The 27,603-nt window shown below is 36.4% G+C and overlaps 2 protein-coding genes across 10 annotated transcripts in view; one reads left to right on the top strand and one right to left on the bottom strand.

Moving 5' to 3' along the window:
* The window catches only part of POLK (DNA polymerase kappa), a 67,944-nt gene extending 42,863 nt beyond the window's left edge, over positions 1 to 25,081 (bottom strand). Inside the window, exons 1-4 of one of the 8 annotated variants that reach the window (XM_047729057.1) lie at positions 24,794 to 25,081; positions 16,938 to 17,046; positions 10,849 to 11,031; positions 1,391 to 1,552 (exon numbers count right to left, since the gene is read on the bottom strand). In XM_047729057.1, coding sequence (XP_047585013.1) covers positions 1,391 to 1,525 — 135 coding nt within the window. In that variant the 5' untranslated portion in view covers positions 1,526 to 1,552; positions 10,849 to 11,031; positions 16,938 to 17,046; positions 24,794 to 25,081. Of the gene's footprint in view, positions 1 to 1,390; positions 1,553 to 10,848; positions 11,032 to 16,937; positions 17,047 to 19,595; positions 19,725 to 24,557; positions 24,774 to 24,793 lie in introns of those variants that run through there. The other 7 variants (XM_047729052.1, XM_047729055.1, XM_047729056.1 and 4 more) reach the window with 7 other exon arrangements.
* Positions 25,079 to 27,603, top strand: part of CERT1 (ceramide transporter 1) — a 112,688-nt gene continuing 110,163 nt past the window's right edge. Inside the window, exon 1 of one of the 2 annotated variants that reach the window (XM_047729061.1) lies at positions 25,079 to 25,580. In XM_047729061.1, coding sequence (XP_047585017.1) covers positions 25,485 to 25,580 — 96 coding nt within the window. In that variant the 5' untranslated portion in view covers positions 25,079 to 25,484. The remainder of the gene's footprint in view (positions 25,581 to 27,603) is intronic. The other variant, XM_047729060.1, reaches the window with a different exon arrangement.

Raw genomic sequence — 27,603 nt, 5'->3', positions numbered from 1 at the left:
TTTTAAAATATATCTCTATGTTAAACACTTAAAATATTATCTTCCCCTCAACTTTTTACTTTGGAATTTCCAAATTTTCCAACAGCTGAAAGAACAGTAGACTAAACATCCATATGTCCTCACCTAGATTCCTGCTACATTTAGTTTCTCCCACTACTCCTAGGTATAAGCGCATACACACACTCCTATATGTGCACTTGCACAAACATGCACACACACACACACACACACACACACATGCTCCTCTTCCTCTTTTTGGCTGAACCATTTAAAAGTGAGTTGCTGTGGATATCAGCACGCATTTCTTAAGAATAAGGATATTCTCTTAAAATTTACACCTTTCTACATGGATAGTTCATAATATACAAATGAAACAAAAAAAAATGTTAGAAGAAAACATTTAGGACCTTGGAGAAAAGCTTATGTAGTTGACTAATTCAAGTACGTACAAAAAAGCAAACAAAATAATTTCTGCACGGGATAAAGTACCATAAGCGAAGTCAAAAGATATATAATAATCTAATGGAAAATTGTGCAAAGGACAAGAGACAGTTTTCAAAAAAGGAAAATATAAATGGCTTTTTAAATATATGAAATATATGAAAAGTGGCTTTTTAAATATATGAAAAGATGTACTATCTCACTCTTCATAAGAGAAATGCAAATTAATGCTACACTACATTACTGAAGATTGGCAAATCCAAAAGCTTAGTTACACACTATCCTGGCACAGTTGCACCGTGATAATATACTGTCATGTACTGGCAGTGAAAATTTGAATTGATACATCCATTATGGAAGGCAACTGGCCAAATCATAAAAATTGCACATATATATATCCTTTTTTGCTATCTGTATTTGGTAGGGTAATTCCACTTCTAGAACCTCTCCTATCGTTTTACCTGCACACATATAATGTTATAAAATGCAAATTTATTCACTGTAGTATTGTTGGTAAAAACAAAAGACTAGAAATAACTGTTCATAATTAAACATTCTGACTGGTTCAATAAATTTTGTTATATTCACACACACAGGCATAAAAAAGAATGAACATTTTTACTTATATAGAAAGACCTCCAAGTTACATTAATTGAAACAAAACAAAAAACACAATTACAATATTCTCCTATTAAGAAAAAGGATGAAAAAAAACATGTATGTTATTGTGCTTTTACATGCATATTGTGTGTAGGTGAGGCAGAAAACTGGATGGCAAAAGCACGAGTAACAGAACAGAAGGGAGATTATTCCATACCCATTTGTTTTAATAAGATACATTAAAATGTTAAAAAGTATAAAAAAAGATATTTAAAACTTACTGATTTTATTTTAAACAGAAAGCAAAAAGCTACTAAGTTAGTGATAGCAAAATAAACAAGAAACTTACTTTTGTGGCTTCCATTATAATTTTGTTAATCTTCTCTTTATCTAATCCTTCCATTCCGGCTTTATTATCATTAAGTCCCACTCTAAGCAGAAGATCATCTTTGTAATTTCCACTCTTTTCCTTGGTGTTATCCATGGTATAAACTTAAAAGTTTTCTGTTATCTGAAAAAACATAAAAAATAAGCAGTGCTTTTTAAAGCATTCATGGTGAGGAAATGGGCAATTAAAAGTTAAAATGAGGGGCGCCTGGGTGGCTCAGTGGGTTAAAGCCTCTCCCTTCCGCTCAGGTCATGATCCCAGGGTCTGGGGATCAAGTCCTGCATCCAACTCTCTGCTCAGCGGGGATCCTGCTTCTCTCTCTCTCTCTGTCTGCCTCTCTGCCTACTTGTGATCTCTGTCTGTCAAAGAAATAAATAAAATCTTAAAAAAAAAAGTTAAAATGATATAGAATCTGCCAAACAAGTAAAATATTTAAGAATTTTTAGCAATTGAGGAATTATTACTACTCAGATTTTTAAATTACTATCCCTAGATTATTGTACTTTCAGAGGGATTGATGGAATTAACATTTCCTACAACTTTTGTGCCCGCTACTATGCTTGGCACTTCACACTTGAACCTCACACAGTAACCCTGCCCTGAAAACTATATTTTATTATCCCCAATATAGAGAGAAAAGAAACCTGAGTCTTAGAACATGTCTACTGATGCCAATTTTCTAATAAGCGACAATATCTGTGTTGAAATCCAGGCCTGAGTCCAAAGTTTGTGTTTTTCACATATTAACACACTGTATAGGAAATAAATACAAAATAACACTTCCTCTCCAAATCATGATAAGTTCAATAGCATTCATTACCCACTGTATTCAGAGTTCCATGTTTTAAAGCAGTAGAAAAAAATACAGAAAAAAAAATCTGTTGATTTCTAGGATATTATTGCATTTTATACTGTTATGTGACTTCTAAAGTTAAGAAAAATCCTGTTGTATAATAATTCTTTAATATCTTTAAATAGTTCTTTATCATTTACTTTCACATATTTAGCTTTTTAAAATATTTATAGTAACCATGCAAGACAGATTTGGTTATTCTCATTCTATGGAGATAGAAATTGGGAGTTTCAAGAAGGTTAAGGGAATTGGCCATCCTAAGTCTGCTAATGAGCAAAAGAACTGGTGTGAATCTAAGTCTTCTTACTCCAAGCTAATACAGTTGCCATAACATCACAGCTGTTTCCAATTTGAGTCCACTTATGCTACAAAGAAATGACCAGGTGAACAGCTGGCATGCATCTAACAACAAATTATGCCAGGGATTTATTTGCATGATTTAGAGAGGGCTCATTTATTCTGTTTATTCTCTGCTGTCTTAAGGACCTTTTCTTTTCCTTTTCCTTTTTTTTTTTTAGGTTGACATCCATCACCACATAGTTACACAATTTCTTTTCTTGTGATGAGAACTTTTAAGATCTCTTTGCAACTTACAAATATATGATACAGTATTAACTATAGTCACCATCCAATACATTAAACCCCCATAATTTATTTTATAGCTGGAAGTTTGTACCTTTTGACCACCTTTACCCATGCCACCAACCCCACTCCACCTCTAGTAACTACCAACTGTTCTCTGCATCTATGAGTTCAGGTTGTTGTTGTTGTCATTTGATTCCACATACGAGATAAATAAATCAGAAGGTTTGGGGGTAGGAACCAGATATCAGTATTTTTTAAGGCATGCTCAGGTTAGTCCAATGTGCCCATTACTATCTAAAATTCTTGGGGCACCTGGGTGGCTCAGTGGATTAAAGCCTCTGCCTTTGGTTCAGGTCATGGTCTCAGGTCATGGTCTCAGGGTCCTGGGATAGAGCCCCACATCAGGCTCTCTGCTTAGCAGGGAGTCTGCTTCCTCCTCTCTCTTTGCCTGCCTCTCTGCCTACTTGTGATCTTTCTCTGTCAAATAAATAAATAAAAATCTTAAAGTTCTTAAATATTTTACTTGTTTGGCAGATTCTGTATCATTGGCGCTATTATTTCCCAGTGTCCAAGAGAATATAGACTAGTATTCTGTTTTTATCATTTGACTTTTCTCCCCAACTATCACATTCAGCCAAACAGCACCCTACATCTTGTGTTATGCTTTAGTAGCCCAATTACTTAACATTTTCTAATAAGACTGTTGAATGTAATTCATTCATATTTCCCCCAAACCAACACTACTGAAGAGTTAAGAGGCTGAATGCAGAGATACTACATTTAAGTTGCCTTGCCCTTTATTTTTAAAGATTTATTTATTTGAGAGAAAGAGAGCATGAGTGGAAGGGGCAGAGGGAGAGGAGAGATAATCTCTCCTGAGATAATCTCAGGCAGACTCTGTGCTCAGCACAGAGCCCATCTTGGGGCTCTATCTCATGACATGGAGATCATGACTTAAATTGAAACCAAGGGTCAGACACTCAACTGACTGTGCCACCCAGGCTCCCCAAGCTGCCTTGTCCTTTATGTGATGAAATGTATGAAAGGGAAAGAAACATTTATTGAATGTCTATTATTTCATAAAGAATATATTAGCCCCAAAACTCTGAGAAGTATTGCTTTTGGTCCCAAATTAGATGAGAAGAACTGGGTTATTACCAGCAATGCTGGTACCAGTCAAAGTTGTGATAGGTAAAGTTAGTTTTCAGCTACCTTCCTGTCTTGTTGATGTCCAGTTACCAGATCATTTATGTCTAGTTTCATGAGGATAAGTTTACTATCCTCTACGTGTTAATGACTCCCAACTTTATAGCTGCAGTCCAAATGCCCATCTGGCATCCTAAATTTACCATGTCCAAAACCAGTCTTGTCATCTGCCACCATCCCTCAAACCAGTTCCACTTGGATGCAGCCCTGAGCCTCATCTCAGTTGGTGGCAACTCCATTCCCTTCCAATTGCTCATGCAAATAACCCTGTCATCATTCTTGAGCTCCCTCTTTCTCACACACCCCACATCCAAATTGTCAGCAAATCCTATGAACTCTGATTTCAAAATGTACTCTGAATTTAACCACTTGTGTACTGTCATTGTTTTCACTCTAGTCTGAATCACCACAATCTTGCCTGGATTAATGCAACAGACTCTTATATAGTTTCTGCCCTCCATGTCGTCAATTATCAACACAATGGCCCAACTGATTCTTCTAAATCACAAGCGGAGTCACACCACTCTTCGTTGAAAACTGTACAATGGCACACCAATCTTACTCTGGAATAAAAGCTAAATACCCACCAGAATCTGGATTCCAATTACCTGTTACCTGTCTACCCTCTTACCTAATACTCTCCCCCTTGCTCACTACTCTCCAGGCACACTGGTCTCTTCGTTGTTCCTCAAATCTGGTAGGCACATTCTAACCTTGAACTCTCTCCTTTAGGGTTCTTCAGCTAGTTATTCTTTTGACTAAACTCTCTTCAAGTGTTTGCTTAAATGTTACCTTCTCAATGCGGATTTACCTTGACCTCCTTATTTAAATTGCAGCTTGAGTAACACCTCCCACCCCCCTCTTCCCAATGCCCCATGTTTTTATAGCCCTTATCATTTCCTAACATAGTAATAAACATAAGTTTACTTGTTATGCTTATCATCTATCTCTCCTGTGACTATGGAAGTTCCAACAGGGCAGGGAACGTTGCTTTTTATTTGTTTTAACTGATATATCCCAAAAGCCTCAAACAGTACTTGGCAGAGAGGAGGTGCTCAATAAATAATCTGCTGAATGACTGAACTCAGTTTATATCATTTTTTCGTTCTCTTATTCATATAGCAAGATTACACAGCTATGTTAAAAGATTGTGACAAAAACTACTTTTCTAAAGTTAATAATTTTAAAATAATTTTAATATACTAAATAATAAAATTATATATAAATTTAATAAAATAAATAATAAAATAATTTTAAAATACTTGTAGTTAATAATTTTAAAATATTGGGGCGCCTGGGTGGCTCAGTGGGTTAGGCCGCTGCCTTCGGCTCAGGTCATGATCTCAGGGTCCTGGGATCGAGTCCCGCATCGGGCTCTCTGCTCAGCAAGAAGCCTGCTTCCCTCTCTCTCTCTCTCTGCCTTCCTCTCCGTCTGCTTGTGATCTCTCTCTGTCAAATAAATAAATAAAATCTTTAAAAAAAAATAATTTTAAAATACTTGTAGTTTTTCCTCATTTCAACATTAAATATGTAACAACAGGTATATGAGTTGATTTTATAAACTTTTATTTTCCTAAGATATTTGATAGTTAAAATGATTATAGCTTTTGGGACTTGTATTAAAATATAAGAGTATTTTGATTTTACATGTTAGAATGTTTGCTAAGTCCCATTAATACTCAAAAGATTCTAGCTTATATTTATTCTTTGGGAAATTAAATTGCCTTGTTTAATTTTTTTGATTTAATATTTTTCAATTATATCTAAATCTACAAAAAATTATTGGACAAAGTTAATAAAACATACTAAGTTTTTTTTTAAAGATTTTATTTATTTATTTGACAGAGAGAGAGAGAGAGAGAGAGATCACAAGTAGGCAGAGAGGCAGGCAGAGAGAGGAGGAAGCAGGCTCCCTGCTGAGCAGAGAGCACGATGTGGGCCTCGATCCCAGGACCCTGAGATCATGACTGGAGCCGAAGGCAGAGGCTTTAACCCACTGAGCCACCCAGGCGCCCCACTAAGTTTTAATATACTTGAATTCCTATGAGTTCCTTTTAGTACTATCATTTATGTCCCTGTGGTGAGTCTGCTTTTGTTTTTATTGGTTAGTGTTTCGGTTATTTTCAAATTTCTAGAATCTCTCATTAGTCCTGGTTATCTCTGTTCTCCCCATTAGTTCTGACTAAATTTCTTTAGAAATCCATAAACTGAAATGGAGAGCTAGCTCCCATCAGAGATGATCACATAATATTCACAAAAGATGCACAAAAGGTTATCACAAAGTATTTTTCAGGGAAGTGAGATTTAATATTACTTTAAATGGCTTTGTGAGGGAAGTAATAATGTAAGTGCCTAGCGGCATCTGGGGTATAATAAACTCTCAATCAAAAGTTAATTATTAAAGTTAAGCCAAATTTCCAGAGCTGTGAAAATCACTAGTCTGACTTTCCTTACTTCTCTCTCTTCAAGATACAGAAACTTGGAAGGAAAAAAAATCGCTATAAGCATCCTCAAGAAAAAGCCAAAGTTCATGGATCACATGGATGAATTTTGTTTTGCTCCCGAAAAGCTATTTGTCCTATGATTATGAAAATGAAAATAAAACATTTTTATAGTTTGATACTACAAAGACAGTCAGTTTCACTTCAACTCAAAAGCACAAATGGTTACACAACGCAAAGGAAAGAACTTGGGTTCTTGTGGTTTAGTATATTGGTTTAAAAGCACATTTTCTCTGAAAATATTCAAATTCTACCCAGTCTCATTAGAACAGTAACTATTCAGGTTACCACTTAAAAAAATATAAGGCCAACCTTTGTTTTTGATGGTAGTAAGGATGGAAAATTAGATTTTTTTCAGCAGGAGTTCTGAGGAAGAAGTTTTAGAGTGCTAGGATTTCTCCTACCTATAAAAAGCTCACAAAACTATGTAAACAATATCACAAGTGATTAGCACATTGACCAAAATCACCCGGAATTAATCTACCAGAATATATGCAAAACACATGAAGGATAGTAAGAGAGATAAAGGAGAGAAGGTGGAAAGGAAAGGTGGGGGGAAAGAGGACAAGGAAAACTAAACTAAAAAAACTAAATTACAGTAAGGTCCTAGGTGGAGCTTGCTTCCTATTTCTAACCCACTATAAATAACCAAACCCAAAAATCCTTCCAGAAAAACCTGTATATTTCTTAAGAACAAATATTATTTTTGATCCTCTAAATGTTCAAATATTTAACGTTTGTTTGAACAGATTAAAGAGATTAAATAAAACTTCAGTCTGTGATTAAATGTTTTTACTATCTACATTTAAATACTATGAATTAAGAATATTACCCTAGTTTTAATTTCCCAGTTAATGCCTAACTAAACATTTTTCATTTATTATTAAAAATTTTTTTTAATTTTTAAGAAAACCAAAACCACAACCTCAAAATTTTAAGATTATTTTCTATATTTCTCTCCAATTATTTTACACACACCTATGTGACCACATATACTCAAACTACATGCACACAATTTTTATATCATGGGAATGAGGGCATGGATGCAACTTTGTATTTCTGGCTTTAGTTTTTAATATCTTTGCAAAATAAGATGTACAAAAAATTCAAAATTATTTCAGAATGAATTATTTGAAAGATTTTAAATGTATATGTATCACTGAGAAAAATAATAGAAATAATGTAACGCTACAGATCCCAAACCACAGGGATGTTTGCTAAAAGCAAACACAAGTTTTCACCAAGGATATAAAGTCTGAGAGAACTACGCATATATTCTCTTTGATTGCCTTTTTCCTTCCTGAGCTTTCTATTCATTTAATTTATTCCAATGAAGAAGAATGGGATAGAAGGCTCTTAAAAAGCCTACACTCTATCTAATCCTAGAGACATATAAAATTCACTTTTATATAATAAATAATTGAAGTTATCTGCTTCTTTGTACAGAATGAAAAATATCCTGATACAAAACACATTAATTAACGTGTCGACTCAATGGTAAATTCTCCAAAGCTCAGTGTGTTAAGTTTCTATTTTGATGATGAGTTACATATTTGGTAAAGTCTTCCAGAACCTTTAACAATGATGACTTTGTTTACACTCAGAAATAAGGGCACTCAGGACCTTTAACAATTGTGAAAAATTAACTTTATATCTTATAGAAGTCGACTATTTCTGAGAATGTTGATTCATTAACATGAAGGAAGTATACTGAGAGGTTCTTTCTTTGGGTATTAGGTTCTTTCTTTGGGTATTAGATCAAGTCAGCAAAAACATTCACTTACATAGACTGATACTGTACAGACTAATGTTGTTTTAGTTGAGGTATACAGTAAAATACATAAATTTAAAGGGACAGTTGAAAACATGTTTTTAGAAAAGAAGAAAAGGGTCCTCCTGTAGTACCTTTTTTGGTACTGATTTTTTTTAAAGTTCTACAATCTCTAGTGTTACTTTTAATATAAAATTAAATCATATTAAAATTAAAATTTTATAAATTTTAATTTTATTAAAATTAAAAAAAATTATATTAAAATAAATTTTAAAATTTTTAATATAAAATTATGAAGCTGGGATAATAGGTGGGGTTATACTACTAACAGGAAATTGAGCTATTATAATATTTATCACTATACTACATCCTACATTATTGGAAGCATAATATTTAATAACAAAGTTGTACATGATATTATTTTATTTTCTTATCCTGGAAATGATGCTTTCAATTATCCCTCTGCTACACTGTTCTAGTGTTTTCTTGATATTGTTCATGATATTATTTCATGATCCAGTACTACTGATTTCTTAGGTTTCCTATAGCTCTAATTAGTCTACCATAGGAGTTTATTTTTTAAATTTATTTATTTTTGAAGATTTATTTATTCATTTGAGAGAGAGAGAGTACGTACATAGGCAAGAAGAGGGGTAGAGGGAGAGAATTCTCAAGCAAAGTGTGGAGCCCAAGGCAGGACTCCAACTCAGAGCCCTGAGATCATGGTCTGAGCTGAAACCAAGAGTCAGATGCTAAACCAACTAAGCCACCCAGGTACCCATCAGAGTAAGAATTTAAATTATATCTAGAATATTCTCAAAATAATCTCTAGAACTCTACTTTAGAACATGTATATTTTTAAAATGTAAATATATGCTAAATGTTTATATTAACAGAAATTTTAATCCCTTAATCTAATCCCTTAACTAAAAATGTACTTGTGTTATGTATATAATCTCACAGGTAAGCAAGATAAATCTCTACCTCTGGAGAACACCATAATTTTATTTAAAAAAAGGAAAATGGGGGCGCCTGGGTGGCTCAGTCATTAAACATCTGCCTTTGGCTCAGGTCATGGTCCTGGGATCCTGGGATCAAGCCCCACATCAGGCTCCCTGCTCAGCAGGAAGCCTGCTTCTCCCTCTCCACTCCTCCTGTTTATGTTCCCTCTCTCGCTGTGTCTCTGTCAAATAAATAAATAAAATCTTTTAAAAAATAATAAAATAAATAAAAAAGGAAAATGAATTCCATGCTGTAGTTTCCTTCTGGAAATTTTTTTTAAAAAATTTCCAATCTAGTAATTGTTGGAAATATTTTTCTCTTCCCAACCAGACCTCAAAGGGTGAGGAGTCAGAGTAGATGCTAAAATCCATTTATTTCAGCAGAGATTACAACCAGATAGCTTGTTACCTCCTTTACTCAAAGACCTGAAGCTAAGAATAATAGCAACCTAGTTTTGGGCTTAAAATCTGGCTTCTCATTATATGATTACAATTTTTAAAAGATTAAAATATTCATCATTCTCAAAGGTAAGAGCTTGAATTTCTCAGATTTCAGAATTTTAAACCATAATGGCTCTAGCATATTTGCAAGACCTCTTAAGTTAATACTTTTGCCAAAACCACTTACCTAATGCGTTTGGGGCTCCCTGCTCAGCAGGGAGTCTGCTTCTCCCTCTCCTCCCCGTTTGTACTCTCTGTCACTATCTCTGTCTTTCTCTCTCAAATAAATAAAATCTTAAAGAAAAGAATTATTCATTTCTATACTGCCAAATATTTTAAGAAACATAATTTAACCCACAAATGAAATATGCATTTATTTATTTATTTATTTTAAGATTTTATTTATTTGACAGAGAGAGATCACAAGTAGGCAGAGAGACAGGCAGAGAGAGAGGGGAAGCAGGCTCCCTGCTGACCAGAGAGCCGGATACAGGGCTAGATCCCAGGACCCTGAGATCATGACCTGAGCCGAAGGCAGAGGCTTTAACCCACTGAGCCACCCAGGCGCCCCTATGCATTTCTTTAAAAAAAAAAAAAGACACACAACTTATTTATTTGAAAGAGAGACTGAGTGAGCAAGACAACACAAGCCGGAGGAGCGGTAGAGGCAGAGGGAGAAGCAGGCTCCCCACTAAATATTAGGGAGCCTAACTCAGAGCTGGAGCTCAACGAAGAGCTCAATCCCAGGACCCCGAGATCATGACCTGAGCTTAATGCAGATGCTTAACGAATTAAACCACCCAGGTGTCCCATACAAATGAAATATGCATTTCTTAATACTACTAAAATGATTACCTTTAAAAATACTTCATAGATGGTAAGAAAATGAAGAAAAAGTTACAACAAAAAGTTACAACATACCATAATATGTAATTAAGTGAAACACTTCTTACAAATAGAAGCAGAAGCAGGATGACAGGATGTCACACAAGAAAATGGGTTATAAAAGAAGGTGGTGACTTCCATCTTAGATGTTCTCATTCTCAACTTGGATTACTCACTCTGGGGTAACCAGCTGCTACGTGAGGCAGCCTGACAGAAGGTCCATGTGAATGCGTTTGGAAGCAGATCCTCTTCCAGTCCAGTCTTCAGATGAAACTGCAGCCATAGATAACAGCTTGACTGCAACCTCATGATCCAGAGACACCCAGTTAACCCATGCTGGGATCCTTGATCTACTAAAACTGTTAGATAATAAATTTATAGCTTACTTTTAAATTCTGTAGTTATCTCTTTATGTATCAGCACTGTACACAGACCAAAGTTTGAGTAACACTGCTAGAAAACAGTTGTATCCTAAAAATTAGTAATATTGTTGTTTGAATGAAGGTGAAAATTTTACATATACTAGTAAACTAATCAACTGCATAACTTCTATGCCAAATACATTTTTCTGCTAGAGTAGGTACAAGAAAAAAAAGGCAAGTTTTTTTTGTAGTACTTAATAAAGCTAAAATATAAATATCAAGAGGGCAATACCTGGTATAGTGCTAGGCCACTGAGCTTGTTACTTAATAAATAAATGTTGAATGAATGAATGATGGGTAAATTAATATACAGAAATAATAAAATTAATGGTAATACCTCAGTGAAGTTTTTTAAAATGCAGTAACTATAGAAAGTAACATTTGGATCTTCCAGTGTTTTACGTGTATAATTCTATTTAATTTTTCTAAGAGATGAGGAAACGATGGTGTGAAGACTTAGAGGTACCTTAAATAAATTAATAATTGCTGAATTTGAGACTGTATTTTAGGCCTAACTTCAAAACCCTCATGCTTAGCCATTACATGATAAATACAAAGAAGGTAAAATAAAAAATTACTGAAATCTTATCAAAAAAGAAGGAACAGTGGTTTTTTTTTTTGTAGATTTCAAGGAATGTGAAGGTGGTATAAATAATAGATAAAATCATTTATTACTGTAATATAAAACAAAATTTATGGTCTAACCTTATTTTTAGATGATATCATGATTTTGAAAACTCCCTAAAAGCCTAAGAAGTCTCTAAATGAAGAAATGAAATAATGACGAGGAAACGAAAATAAAATTATTAAAATATGATGTCCGTTCAGACTGTACTAAAATGTATTCGGGAACCAACTACAGACCTTTCTAGTGATCCAAAGGGTAATATATTCAATAATCATGGCATCTAAAACAAAGAGTTCACTTCTACCAGGGACTGTCTTATGTAATAATACCAACAAAAATTAATTTCTGCCTAAAGCCAACATAAAACAAAGGGAAAAAATTATTCAAAAAAAAAAAAAAAAAAGAATTTTCTGGGGAGCCTAAGTGGCTCAGTTGGTTAAGTGGCTGCCTTCAGCTCAGGTCATGATCCTGGGGTCCTGGGATCGAGCCCCACAATGGGCTTCCTGCTCAGCAAGGAGCCTGCTTCTCCCTCTCCCTCTCCCTGCAACTCCCCTTGATTGTGCTTTCCTTCTCTCTGTCAAATAAATAAATAAAATCTTTTGAATAAACAAAATCTTGAAAGAAAGAAAGAAAGAAAGAAAGAGAAAGAAAGAATGAATGAATCTTCTCTGAAAATGAAAACTTCCTAAATCTGGTCTCTGTACAAGTCAAAGTAGTAGCAGAAGTGATTTCTTGTTTACAATACTGTCAGTGGTTTCTTCCTTTTTCAATATATATCCAACCTCTCTAAAGCTGGGGGGGGTGAGGAAGATGCAAATAAAAAGCATGAAATTCCATAAAGGTTGGCCACATTGTTAAAAATACATATAAATAAATGATAACATTTTCAAACAACTTCCTTATGTTAAGCAGGTACTAAGTGTTTAAAAAGCATTCTCTCATGATTACTCACTAATTTAGATATTATCTCACTAAAGTATATATTGGTAAAATACATAAGGAAATTGAATCTTAGAGAATTTATGTAATTCACCGAGGATCACCAGAGGTGTCCAAGCTGAAATTAAAATTGAAGATTCTGGCTCCAGAGCCCACATTCCTTAATCAGTATGCTAAATATATATAATGAAGATGCCAGCAGGTTTATTTTATTTTTTTTTATTATTGAAAGATACTTTCATCAGACATAAATTTGACAGGCTTTTTTTTTTCTTTCAGTAGTTTAAAGATGTTGCTCCACTGTTTTCTAGCCTCCATAATTTGTTAAGATCATGATAGTTCATACTGTTGTTCCCTGTGTGTGATGTGTCATTTCTTTTTTTTTTTTTTTAAAGATTTTATTTATTTATTTATTTGACAGAGAGAAATCACAAGTAAGCAGAGAGGCAGGCAGAGAGAGAGGAGGAAGCAGGCTCCCTGCTGAGCAGAAAGGCCGACGTGGGGCTCAAACCCAGGACCTGGGATCATGACCTGAGCCGAAGGCAGCGGCTTAACCCACTGAGCCACCCAGGCGCCCCTGATGTGTCATTTCTTTCTGACCGTTTTCAAGTTTTTCTCTTCATTTTTGGTTTTCCTCAGTTTGGCTATGATGTACCCAGGCACAATCCCCCCTCCCCAAAAGAAAGAGCTACTCCAGGTTCCTGTATTTTCCATGAACACCTTCCCTTACTTCTACTTCCTCTTCAACTGTCCTTTTAAAGATATGAAAGTTTTCTCTGTCCTTGACATACAGCAGCAGTGCTCTTCTCAACCTCTCCTATCTCATATTGCATACATTTACATTTTCCCCCAAAATTACCCTCAGGGAGGAAGAGAAAAAACACTTCCTGAGCCTTAAAAATATCCTGACCCTTTTGTCAAGAATGTGAATAACAAAATCTGTTTAAATTATGCACCTGTTAAACTTCCGTCTGCAGTATCATATATTAATCTTAATCACAAAATAGTTAGGGTTTCACCCCATAAAAAACTAACAATAATCACTAGAAAGAAGCAAAGTTTTTTTTAGAAAAGACCTTCATCTCTGGAATTTATTAGCATTTTTTCATAGATTTTTCACATGTCTGCTTGAGGGCAAAAGAAAATATTTCTACATGTAGGGCACCAATCCCTTTGACTTCACTTTGGTTTTTGATAATTCTCTCAGATCATGATTTATACAGTGTGGTTCTACTATGAAATGCTTGCTACAGTGAGATCCCATGATCGCTATGCTTTTCCTTTGTAAAAAACTAAAACTTCTGTCAATATTTTATCATTAACTATTCTCAATGGGCAAATATTAAATACTTTATAAAAGATTTTTTATACATCTATTTTTAATGCAAAAATTTCACTGGATTATATAAAGATAAATTAAAGATAAAGATAATAATTTAATTAAATTCTATAAAGATAAATTAAAAATAAATTACTTTGATCTTTAATCAAGTACTTTGGAATCTTTAGGATGAATGCTTTATTTGGTCAAATTATTATTATTTTGGAATTAAAATGGCTAACCCTTTTACTTGAGATAGGAGAAGGAAATACAAACTAGTTTGTGGCTGGTTATAAAAAAGAAAATTAAGGAACATAGTTAATTAACCTTTGGTTTAAAAGAATCTATTAGACTCAGTTTTAGTTTTAGTTTCTTCTTCGAGCAACTTTATTGTAAGCACAGATATTTCATACCTTATTTTTTCTTAGAAACCTTCCAATGAACAAAATATTAAATTTTTAACAGAATAAAATTCACTCTATCTTGCAATTTCTATATGGATTCGATTCTTACAGATTGAAGATACATTATAGCGATCCCTTTATAAATGAAAGATACATTATGGTATCTTAGGGAACTTACTTTCCTATATCTTGAATATTTTGCTATTTCATTATCCTAGGAATTATTAATCATTTATGCTAAAAGATAAAATCATAAGAAAGTAAAATAATGGAATCATCAGAAAGATGACCTGGGAGTGAAATAAATTATCACTATTATATCATCCTTCAGTTTTCTAATTGTGTTGCCCACAGTATTACATCTTTGAAGGAAAAGTATAAGAAAAATATAGATAATATACACTATTATACACTATTTTTGCAAGGGGTTGGGTTTTGGTAGCTTTCAATGATGAAAGTTTTTAATGAAAGCTAAACATAGTTGAAAGTTCTGAATTGTTCACTTTCTGTCCATACTGACAAAGATAAGAAAACTGACAGAAGAGTTTCATAATTATTAGACAAATAGGAAGATGAATGTAAAGAAACTAATCACACTCTTGACCATAATGATGGTGAAGTTGATCTTAAAAACAAAATCTCAGAGTGAATTTTCAGATGACTCAAATAGATATCTTCTCAAATTTAAGAATCAATGAGTAAACAATGAATTTGTAAGAAAAGCAAATATGGCATTCCCATCCAGTTAGTCATTCAACAGGAAGGAATTCATCACAGAGTATTTTGCAACAAGAACTTGGAACATCCCATTTTGTTAACAGGACATATGACAGTTTATGATATTTATGCACTAAAAGTTACTTAATATGGCTTGTAAGTCAGCAAACGTCTAAGGCAGATGTGTATATAAAGGGGAAAGGAAGGAAATAGATGATGTAGAAATGAAAACCTTATTGGACTTGTATTTCTAAGGGTGTTTAAAATATAAGAGTGAAAATATTTTATAATTATGGAGGAAAGAAAATAGATGTCTTCTCTTTAACAAGATTATGAGACGTCAAAGTTTTCAATATTACTGCATTTTGATGTTATAAGCCCAAGATAAAGAATCTATTAAAGATGCATATTATACCTGGAATCTTTATTTATAAGATGGAAAGATCCAGGATCATGCATAAAAATTGATGAGTAGCTACTTGCTTTCAAAGGACGTTCATTACTCTTTTTAGAAAAATACAGAATAAAAATTTGTTTACTAAGATTCAATTTTTATTGCAATCCCTAATGAAGTTGTTGTTCACCATCTCTTGTTTGTTACTTCTCAAGATTATCCATAAAATTACTCAAAAATATAAAAAATAAAATGATAGATACAAATGACTATTTTTTTCTGAGAAATACTCTTATACTAAGACTTAAATCAATACATAATTCCTTTATCAACATTAGATAAAAGAATAATTGCAAAAGAAATCACTTAAATTATCTATAGATAATTAAAACATAGACTTGCTAGCACACCCCTTTAGTTATCACAGATAAGCCCTGTAAACTGTCTCTATAATATACTACTGCAGCTTAAAAATGTATGTGGATGAATTTTTTTCAAAAGAAAAACTTCAAACTAAGGAGAAACTATGCAACATATCCAGAATGTAATCAGGCTCTAACAGATTCTCAAATGTTTAATCATTTCAGGATAATAGTTGTCTTTGCTTTTGTTTTTTGAGTCTAAAATCAATTTTATATATATTGAAAGTACATATTATAAGTCTCTGAGTTTCAAAGTCCTAACTAGACTATTAATTAGCTACGACTTTGGGCAACTCAGTTAACTTCTCTGAGCATTAGTTTATATGTAAATAAGGATGTCTATTTTGCAGGATTTTTGTGACGCATGAACACCAAACATAATAAACCTAAAGCAATGTCTAATATTGAGTAGGTTCTTAACAAATGATACTTACTCCTTACAAAAAGCCATGCTGGAATTTGGTTCTTTAGTCTCTCATTAGTTTTAACCTGTTAGTAATTTTTTCTCCTGAGCCTTGTTAATTGCAGTTCCTACAGCTTCTCTTTATTTATTTATTTTTAAATATTTTATTTATTTATTTGACAGATAGAGATCGGGAGTAGGCAGAGAGGCAGGCAGAGAGAGAGAGGAAGCAGGCTCCCTGCTGAGCAGAAAGCCTGATGTAGGGCTCCATCCCAGGACCCTGGGATCATGACCTGAGCCAAAGACAGAGGCTTTAACCCACTGAGCCACCCGGGCGCCCCTACAGCTTCTCTTTAATCACCAACCACATAAACTTACTCTATGCCTCCTTAGATATTTACTGAACACTTACTATGTGACAGGCAATTTAAATCTTTACTTGTTCTTTAATAATACTGGCACTGTTAAAAACATATCAATATCATTACACACTTATTACCCTTATTCCTAGACAGTACAATGCTAGATAGCAATGAATCTATTAAATATGTGGTATAGATCTCCTATTTTTATAGCACCCTACAGGACAATCACATAGGAAGTCTTAATAAATACCTTAAATGAGGATGAACATAAACTGTATATTCATAAACTATATCACCATAACAACATGTATAGTTCTGTAACAATATTTCTCAGCTTACTTGACTAAGGAGAAGAGGATCTGAAATTACAGTAAAAGTGAAACAATGAAAGTGCTGGGGAGAAAAACAGGAAGCAAAACACATTTACAAAATAACCATTATGAGGATCCTACCAATATTTAAAAATACCACACTGCTTATACAGTAGGATTTCAACATATTGAAAAGCGAATTTCTCAATGTAAGTTAAAGAGGTTAAAATTTAGAGACTCAAAAGCTTGAGGGTTAAAAACAGAAAGAAAGTGTACATGCAGAGAGTGGGTATTAATAGCACTGTTCATCTATTATGAATGTGTACTGTGTACTTTTTAGACTAAAGATTTTTTACTGTTACAGTGAAATCTATGAAATACTAACCACTCCTGACAAGTTTTTATCCCACAACAACAAACAGATATAAATAAAAGATAATGGAATACAATTTCAATTTTATTCAATAGTAAGAAAGAATATTTCTGCTTAGAACATGCCTGGCTTGGCCCTCCTCTATACAAGAAGAAACAAGATTAAAAAAAAAAAAAAGGTAGCTCTATAAATTCGTCTCTAAAATCACTGTCTTACTGCCAAATGTTAGAACATTCTATGGGATGTGACATTTTCCTAAGTAGCAACATGCAGTGCAATAAGGTATCAATGAGTTCCTCCCTACACCCCATATAGTTGTCCTTGAGTTAAAAATGTTAAAAATCAATACACAAGGGAATCCAAGAGATATATGCAAAGTCACCTTAGGAATCAGAGTAACAGAATAAGACCTAGCAGTATGAACATAATATAATAATAATTGATGTTAATAAAAGTGTTTTGATCCAAATGGAGTGTGGGTGGTTAGAAAACAGAAGAAAGAAAAAAGAAAGCAAGAAAAGCAATTATTGGCAGTCCCTACTTAAATCTCCATCTCCATAACAGGAATAACCTAACTTAATGCTACTCATCATTTAGAATCATAATTATTCCCCTTGGAGGAAAACAAAAATATGAGATTAAGATATAGGAAGAAGACATCAAGCCTAGATTTGAGACCAGGAAGAAAAGAACAATCACACTGGCCTGAAAAAATGTGAAAGGATTAGGGGGCTCTTGGGATACTGAGGCAGGAAACAGGATTGAAGTAAGAATTAAGAATAGCAATAACATAAGCTTCCCTTCTCTATTCCTATGAGTCAATTAAAACAGAATGGGAGGTTCCATTACAGATTATTTTTCTCCCATCTTCTCACTATTTCTCACCTACTCCTTCCTCTGTTTGTCCCATCACTGCTGTCAATGACTGCTATGGTAGGCAAGGAATACAAGAGGGAAAATATTAACAGGCGATAGTTATATACAATACATATAAACAATAGTAATGCAGGGGAAAGGGAGAAATGAGGAGAAAGAAACCAGTAAAGCATATGTAGGAAGAAGAGAGAAATTTCATAGCTGTCTGGCTGTGGGGACCAACCGTATGTAAAGAATGCACATAATCTGGTGAGATTAACTACAAGGTTTTTATTCAACCAGATTTTATGACCAGTTTTTGGTCATTTTTTTTTTCACCAAGTGCAAAAGTTTGTCCTGTTACTCAAAAAATCTGATAGATCCTCTGAAAATGTGTTAAGGAAGCCATGAAGGGAGGACTATCATGCACGTACCACTTGTGAAAGGTTGCATAGTCCAGCTGGAAGAAGGTTTCCCCTTTGTCCAGTAATAGCAAGCGGGCCTCACCAAAAAACAATTCAAGAAACCTGTTCACACTGCCCCTGGGCACTATAAATTGCCCAAAGGACTATTTGAGGTCTTCTAAATGGTCTCTCTTCAGATGCGTCTATCTCATGAATACAAATATGTTTTGTTAATGATTTGTATGTTTTCCCTCTAGTTTGAATCCTTTCCACATAGATAAGCTACTTCTTCTTCAATAGCTAAAATCCCATTGGAAAAAAGTCATCCCTGTGGAAGGAACCCCTCTTGAGCTCCACAGTGACTGAGGAACCCATTTTGCTGGTCAAATATTACAGCAAGTCTGAGCTGTTTGGCCACTTCTACAGCATTTTCATTGTTACCATCCTCAGTGTTTAGAACTAGTCAAACCAACGAAAAGCATCATCAAAATTCAACTGGCAAAATTTGTGGAAATTGTCCAACTCCCTCAGCCAAAAGTATTGCTGATGGTACTAAATCTCAGATCCACCCCTTCAGAACTCATAAACTCTCACCCTTTGAAATAATTACTGAGTGTTCTGTATCTCTAGCTTCCTTCAGACCCATGTAATAAAAGAAGATATATTTCAGTATTGCAAAGACCGAATTACATCCCTCAAAAATAATCATGCTCTAGGAGGGCAATCTTCCCACAGCACACTCCTGGGAGATGAAGTCCTGCAACACCATGCGCTGCAACCTGCAGATTTCATTTCTTGGAAAAGACATCACCAAAAAGGTTCTTTTCAAGCTCACTGGAAAGGCCCTTATCAAGTGTTATGGGCCATCCTTGGGCCACTAAACTCCAAGAGTTGACTTCCAGATTCATGTGTCTCATCTAAAGAAAGCTCCAAACCCTCACTGGACCTGCACATCAACAGCTGACCTTAAATTGAAGATTTCCAGGAAATGAAGCATAGGACACTGAAGCAGACAGCCTCTCCAAGATGACAGGATCAGGCCTGTTTATTCTCTTCTTTCTGCATTTTCTCACCTCATTTTCTCCTTGTCTATCCTGGAGAGACATATGCCCTCATTAGAATTTCCCAATCTCTTGAAAAAAGGGGAAACCTTTCTGATTGTTGGATCTGTCTACAGGAGTTGCAACCCTTTAGTCTTCCCCATAGCAAAATCTTCCTTCATCTCCATGACCACCAACCCTACCCACATCTCTCCAGATATTTCTTACAGAGTCAAACTTCTACAACCAGGTTTTCCTGTACTTTTCTTTGAGCTCTCCCCTATCATAACTCTCAGAGCAACTAACCATATTTATTCTGCCTATACGGTTTCCTGTTTACTACGTCAGCTCCCTTGTAATAAAACAAGCCCCCTCTATATACCCTTCAAGAATAAAGTCCACAGAACAGGATAGTTTCTCCCTAATTATTCCCCAAACACCGCTGACACTTGGTTCAAAGGGCCAATTGAATAATCCCAACTAACAGCACTATTAAACTCTCACAGGAGTCTTGCGTGCACAACCTGGTTTTATCTGCCTGTGGCAAGTGGGCCATTCATTGCCCAATGTTTACACAGCTGTCAGACTGGAGGCCAATACTTAGCCCATGGACATCCACAATAAATCTGAAGCCTTTTACTCTTCCTCCCATTGGTCTTCTGCATCAAACCTTCATTGCTGCCTTAAATGGGAACTCCCAGGAGTTATACATTACTCGGATTTGCCTCCATCATAAGGGCGCTTATCCCATTGGTGGGTGTTCATGCCAGGGAATGAATGATTAGGAATCTCTCTCTGGGACTGGGAAAACTTGCTGATTCCAGCACTAAGGCAATAGTAGGTCAACAATGATCACATGTCTCATTAAAGTTGTTTTGGATAATCACATAGCCCTTGATTACCTACTTGCTGAACAAGATGTTTATGCAATAGCAAATACCACCTATTGCATATAGATAAATTCCTCTGGAGAAGTAGAAAACCCCAGAGAGCAAGCATATTGACTACAAAAAATTCTACCTGTCTATGGTCCTTTGATCTTGTTAGCTGGTTGTCTTCAGGTTTGGGCTGATTTAGAATACACAAATGGAGGTCATTATTCTTCCCAACTTACTTAGTATTATTTTTAGGTTTTATACCTGTTGCCTGTCAAACCTTTGTAGAAACTTTGGTGTACTCTAAAGGGGATCTCCAATATTTAAAATTTCAGTAAAATACAGACTTTAGATGGGAAATGCCTGAAGAGTTCTCCATCCTACCCTCTCCTTACTCAAATGCTGCCTTAACAGTTTCCAATCTGTGCACTTCCCTCCAATGTGGGACATGACACCTAGAAAGGCCCTTCCTGGCACAGAGGGACAAAAATTATTCTAATAAGGAACAGATGACCCAACTCGTGATCAGCACTGCTTTTAAAGAAAGATCTTTATCAAAGGGTGGAAATGTGAAAATATGTTAAGGAAACCTCAAGTAAAATTGGAGTTGGAAAACCATGAAGAGAGGGCTCTCAAAAACTGACCACTCATCATAACTTTAACAGTCCAGAAGGAAGAAGGAAGATGGCCTTTTGGTGCTAATAGCAAGCTGCCCTTTCCTGCAGCCAACGAGAGGCCACCACCACTTCCAACTATCATTTTCTTCCAATGAACTTTTGTTCAAAATAACCCCTCCAGACTTCCACCTTTCCTCTATAAATTGAAGCTCTCCTCTGTTCTCTGGATTTGCCCTTGGTTCACCAAGGTTTGCTTGTCCCAAATTGCAATTCCTCTGCTATTCTTGAATACACTTGATTTTTTCTTTTTGTAATTAAATTTTTTTTTTAAATTTATTGAATACACTTGATTTTGCTGGCTGAATCACTTACCTTTTTCTTTTAGAGAGTTGACAATCCTTTAAAGTTCATTCATAGACTAGTACACTCGGGTTGCTTACACTAAATATGAATATACCTGTTAAGATCTAAGTTTAACTGAAAACCGTTTATTTGGAAGATAAGCATGCCAAATGTTGATCATGTATAGGTAAAATACAATCTTTTTTTTTTTTTTCTGCACCAACACAAAAGATTAAGATACTAAGGGGAGCAATCGAGGTATCGAGGAATACTCGATATTCCTGTATCCACTTTACACACTATACTATATCCAGTTTTGTGAATACACCTGTAAGGGTATTTTCAATAATTCCTTATAACATCACAAAAGATGAAAACATACGAGTTTCTTGTAGTCCATTTCTGAAACTAGTGTTTACATGTTCAGACATGAACATAGATGCATTCACCACCATACAAATGAATATCCATTTTGATATACTTACACAAATATTCATTTACAAATGCATTTAACAGCATGGCATTTGGGATATAGATAATAAAAAGCTAATAATGTTATTTATTGGTTAACTAATAGTTATTTATTAAGTTAGTATTTATTAAATACACATCCAAATTCATGTGATTATTAAGGATGAAGCCAGCTAAGATTCACACCCAGGGACTATCTGCTTGCTCACTCTGAACTCACAGGAATCACCATAGTGGCAGTTCTTGAACAGGTCTCACAGGAACATTGAAGAGAAACCAGTATCATCAGTTAGTATTCAAAACGGGAAACAAAGCATTTAAGATTTTTTTTTTTTTTTACGAAACAAAGCATTTAAAAGGACACGTAGTTATGGTTAAATTGGAAAAGGCAGAGAGGCTTTAAGAGAAGCTTTTACATTTTTTAAATTTCTGAACTTCATTTAGGGGACATGATGAATGTTATAAACACAGTAGCAAGTCATAAAAATCTACTAAGTTATATTATTTTGAATAGTTTTTATAACTTGGTGGAAAGATAAGCAAACAAGGACAATCCTTTCTTCTTTAGAATTCTAAGTAGCCATTGTTTTTAACTGAAAAGACCTGGGGCAAGTGGCCTACAAAGATCCAGGAGGAGGATTAGATAAAAGGGTTAGAGAACAGGGTTTGTCACTGTCAAGTGGTAGGAATAAAGGTTACCTTCTTTCAAACACTAGCTCAGCTATTAAAGTAACATTTGTACTTTGCTTACCTTGTTTTCTGTTATAATCTCCTGCAAGGCAGAGCTCCCTATGGCCCCTTTTTAACTTTTTAGTATCTTAAAATCACCCAGTCATCAGCAAAGTATCTTGCAAATTATATGTTCATTAAATTATTAATTGAAAGATAGAAATATAATACCAATTATATTGAATGCCTTCTATGTGCTGAGCACTATTCTAGGGACTAAGAATAGAAAAAAGTGATGAAAAAAATGGATGAAAAAAATTTAAATTCTTGCCTCCATGGGACTCACATTCTAGGGAGCAAAATAATATATACAGTCTAATATATTCATTTCAACATTTATCATGGGATCTTCATGTATGTTAAATGATTTTTTTCTCAGAATGCCTTCTCCCTCAACCCTATAGCTAGAAACAGACCGCTACAGTGAAGCAATTTCCTGCTAGGTGGGAACCTCAGAGATGTAAGTGCTGGTGGTTGCAACCACACACAACTTAGAAATGCGCAAAAGACAATGGAAAGTTCAATTTTAATATAAACATATACTATGCTCCCATGATTCTAAGTCACATTATGAAGTGGATTTCTCAACAATTCACAATCATTTCCTTAAGACTAAGGTCCTTTTAAAACCAAGAGCTCAAAAGAATCAAATATTACATCCAATCATATTAGAAAACCAAAGGGAAAGTAAAAATTGTTACACTATTCAAAATTCTAAAGATATAATTTAGTAATTCAATAAAGAGGAAAATATGCACAAGTGGGTTTCTTCTGTTTTCTCTTTTGAATGACAACCTTGGGATTATGTGTTAACATGTTGTCAAAGTATTTTCAAAAGCATTATCTCAAGTTTATTCATCTGAATGGCTTTCTATTATGAATTACTACTTGATTTCACAATGGAAAAATGATCTGTAACCTATTTACAACAAATTCAGCATGCATAAGCATCAATTTAAGGGAACGAAAAGATATCGTAGGTACTTCTCAGAGACATTCCCCGTCATTCTGTTTTGTTTTGTTTTGTTTTGTTTTGTTTTCCTGAAAATCCCAGTTAAATTGACCTCCATGGCTACCAGAGTTATTTCTGGCCATTGTGCCTTTTCCCTTATACTCAAAATTTCACTCCTATTCTCCAGGTACTACAGTACATAGGTACCCTTTCTAACCTTTAATAATGAATTTTGTTGTTGGCAATTATTAGGAAATTGACAAGATGTAAAAGTAGCAAACGAGAGGAGAAAGAACTGAAGTTAAAAATTAAAGATCTCACAATAAAAATTATCCCAATAATTTATGCAAAAATAGACAAAGTTCCATTAGCTCTTCTATTGGTCGTTCTTTCTACTAATTCTAGTCTTATAGACAGCCTCCTATTTCCTAATCTCTTACTATTCAGTAAGACTATTGCATTTTGGTTTTTCTTATGCAATGAAGTTTCTACTCCACAACCTTTCCTATTTCTCAGAGACACAGGCCCGTAGAGATGGTTAACCCGGCTTTCGGGAAGGTACTCATCTACAACTTAGAATAAACTCCAGTCTACCATTTCACATTCTCATTTTACTTTAAAAATTCTTCAAACGTTATTTATTCTCTGACATCTTCAAAAGTACTATCAACAAAATGAACACTAAATCCAACAATAGAAGTGATTGCTCTGGTGAGAAGGGACTGAGAATTCTTCCTCCAAACGCGGGAAAGCTCAAGTTTGAAGTTTAACTTCTAACGAGCGAGATAAAAAGACCTTCAACATTTGCAGAAGGGATTTGGCGGACAGAAACCCCGTTTTCACTAGAGAGGGTGCAAACCACTGGCCCGCGGTTGAGGCAGAAACGCCAGTACATTCCCACCCTGGAAAGGAGCAAGATGCTCCCGGGTTTTCAGGAAACAGCCGTGGAAGGCAGGCCCGGCATCCTCAGCAGAGTTATCTCACGTCCGGGCCCGCAAGGTCCGCAGGTTCGTCATAAACACGCTAGGCAGAGATAGAAGGGTGGCCGAGGGGACGAATCACACAACTATCAAACGAAGCCCACCTACCACCTGACTCGTCCCTAAGGCTACAGCCTTCCCGGCACGGATCACTCACCGGTTGCCTCAGGATCCCGACTACAACTACCAGGAGGCCGCGCGATTGACGGAGCAGCGACCTTCCCAGAATGCAACAGAACGGGGACTCCATCCCTCCTCCTTTCTCTGCTCCTCCCACCATTCCACTCTGCGTCATCCGGGAGAACCGGAGGTAGGGTGCGGGAGGGGACCTCTAGCCCTCGGCGTGCTTCGTCAGACGTTGGGAGGGGGACGGGGCGGGGAGCAGGGGGAGAATGGGAGGACGAAGGGGAGGGGAAAGGGGAGGGGAGGGTAAATAGTGGGCCAGGCAGGAAGATGGCGGCGGTAGCGGAGGTGTGAGTGGACCCGGGTTTCTGCAGCTGGATTTTCTCTTCCCTTCTTCTTTCCTTTTCCTTTTCTGTTTGAGGTTGGCATCGAAGGGGCTGAGTTCGGGTGGTGGCGCCGGGCGCAGCGCAGGGGTCACGGCAACGGCGGCGGCTGACGGCTGGAAGGGCAGGCTTCCTTCGCCGCTTGTCCTCCTTCCCCGGTCCGCTCGGTGTCAGGCGCGGCGGCGCAGCGGCCAGACTTCGTCCCTCCTCCAGCTCCCCCCCAAGCCGGAGCGGGCATTCTTCCCTTCGCCATCCCCCGGCCCTTTACCCCGGGTACTGGGCGCTTCCTCCGGCGCAGCTCGGGGAGCGGGGGCCGGTCTCCTGATCGGCTGTCGCGCCTCCATGTCGGATAACCAGAGCTGGAACTCGTCGGGCTCCGAGGAGGATCCGGAGACGGAGTCCGGGCCGCCTGTGGAGCGCTGCGGAGTCCTCAGCAAGGTGAGCAACCCGCGGGTCCGAAGGCCCCCTGCTCAGACTCCACCTGTCGCGAGGCGAGCCGCTGAAGGGATGGGGTGGGGTTGGACGGGAGTCACGGACTGTCCCGGGGCGGGGGCTGCGGAATGTGCCGGGGTGCGGGGCTGAGTACTGCCGCAGGAGTGCCAGGGTGGGGGTGGGGGGGCGGGGGAGAGGGGGACTGTCCTGTTCGCTTGCCCTGGGGCTCGGCGGCGGTGGCGGCCGAAGACTGGAGAAAACGTGTACCAGCCCCGGATTCAGTTTGGGAGTGGGATGCGCACCGTGACTTGGGACTCAGCGACATCTGTCCCGGTTGTAGGAATCCGGGTTGGGCAACAGCAGTGTGCGAACGACTGGGTATGGGAGCAGTGCAGATCAGAACTCTCAAACGAGGTTAGTCCGGAGATGCAGAGCAGGTTTGGAAGATTCTGTGGATGTGGTGGTGTAGACAGTAGCCGGAGCAACTGGGCATGGTGCGGAAATCTGAGGTGGTAAACTATGCCAAGTTAGATTTAGTGAGAGGTCTCAGCGAGGAGGACTTTTGTACTTTTTCTCTCATCCTTTTCCCCAGCTCAGAAAAGAGCTATTGAATCGGCACGTGATAGGTATGAGAAATACTCATAGTAACTTGGGACATGTCAGAATAGAAGCCGACCTTTAATCCAGGAAGAAGAGAACTATTAATAAAAAAAAAAAAAAAATCTTGCAAAGGGCCAGAATAAGGAAAACACATCTTATCTTTCCTGAAAATTTTAAAACCCTTTTTCAAAATTTTAGCAAAGCACATAGTTGTAGTTAACTAAGTAGATGAGGCCCTTTTTAGGAGAGAAGATGGATGATTTTTTTCTTTTGATAGTACATGGTTTGGGGCTTGTTTCTTCGTTTAAAGTTTTTGCTATGAGAAGACCCACATTGCCTTTTTTACTTCCTTCTCTCTTCCTGTTAAAGTTTTAGAAATGCCAGTCCCTCAGCAAAGCTGGTCATAAGATACAAGATCATGTGCAGCCACTGACTATTAAGAAACTACCCATGGGGCGCCTGGGTGGCTCAGTGGGTTAAGCCACTGCCTTCGGCTCAGGTCATGATCCCAGGTCCTGGGTTCGAGCCCCACGTCGGGCTTTCTGCTCAGCAGGGAGCCTGCTTCCTCCTCTCTCTCTGCCTGCCTCTCTGCCTACTTGTGATTTCTCTCTGTCGAATAAATAAATAAAATCTTAAAAAAAAAAAAAAAAGAAAGAAACTACCCTGCTTCCATTAGACATAGTTTCGCTAAGCATTTGGACATTTATGGTGGAATTGTTTCATACTAGGTTTTTCTGTTATCTTTAGAAAGTGGTGAAAAAGGCTTTAGGTAAGACATGAATGTCAGAATTAAGACTTGGAAGTGTTAACTTTTATTTACGTGGCAGAAAAATCATGATGTGTCTTGATATTGTCATCATTGGAATTGCAGTGAAAGTCTTTCAGTAAAGTGAAGCTCCCTAGGGTTTCTTTAGATTGAATGTAGGTTGTAATTTAGTTATCTGTACTTAACACATTGTATAGTAGGTATACATTGTAAGGTTGAATTTCAGGTTTGTTCTTTGCTTCTGAATTCTGGTAGATTCATCACTTATCTCATTAAATGAAAGCTGACTTCCAAACTAGTATTCTGGTGGTGGTAAGTGTTTTACAGAACAGGCTGAACTTTCGATCTATTTGGTATTACTATTTTGGGGGGGTTGAGGGGTGACTAGTGGAAAGAGTCCCCAATGCTCTGAGTATTCACTGTTTGCATAGCAGTATAGTAGGTACAGTATGACAAAAAATGAAAAACTATCTCCTTGATATTTAAATGTTGAGAAACATACTTTTGATCACTTCTATGGTAGGTAAATAACTTTGATATTGCTGCATATGTAGAATCAACAGGAATATAGTTTTTGGCATTTTTGTTAACGGCTATGATGGAAATTTCCCTGAAATTTAACAATGTATGATTATATATAATGATTTCTGGAAGCTTTTTAAT

This window comes from Lutra lutra, chromosome 5 (genome assembly GCF_902655055.1).
Source record: "Lutra lutra chromosome 5, mLutLut1.2, whole genome shotgun sequence".
In the NCBI taxonomy this organism is placed as follows: Eukaryota; Metazoa; Chordata; class Mammalia; order Carnivora; family Mustelidae; genus Lutra; species Lutra lutra.
This window is presented reverse-complemented; position numbering and strand designations above follow the sequence as displayed.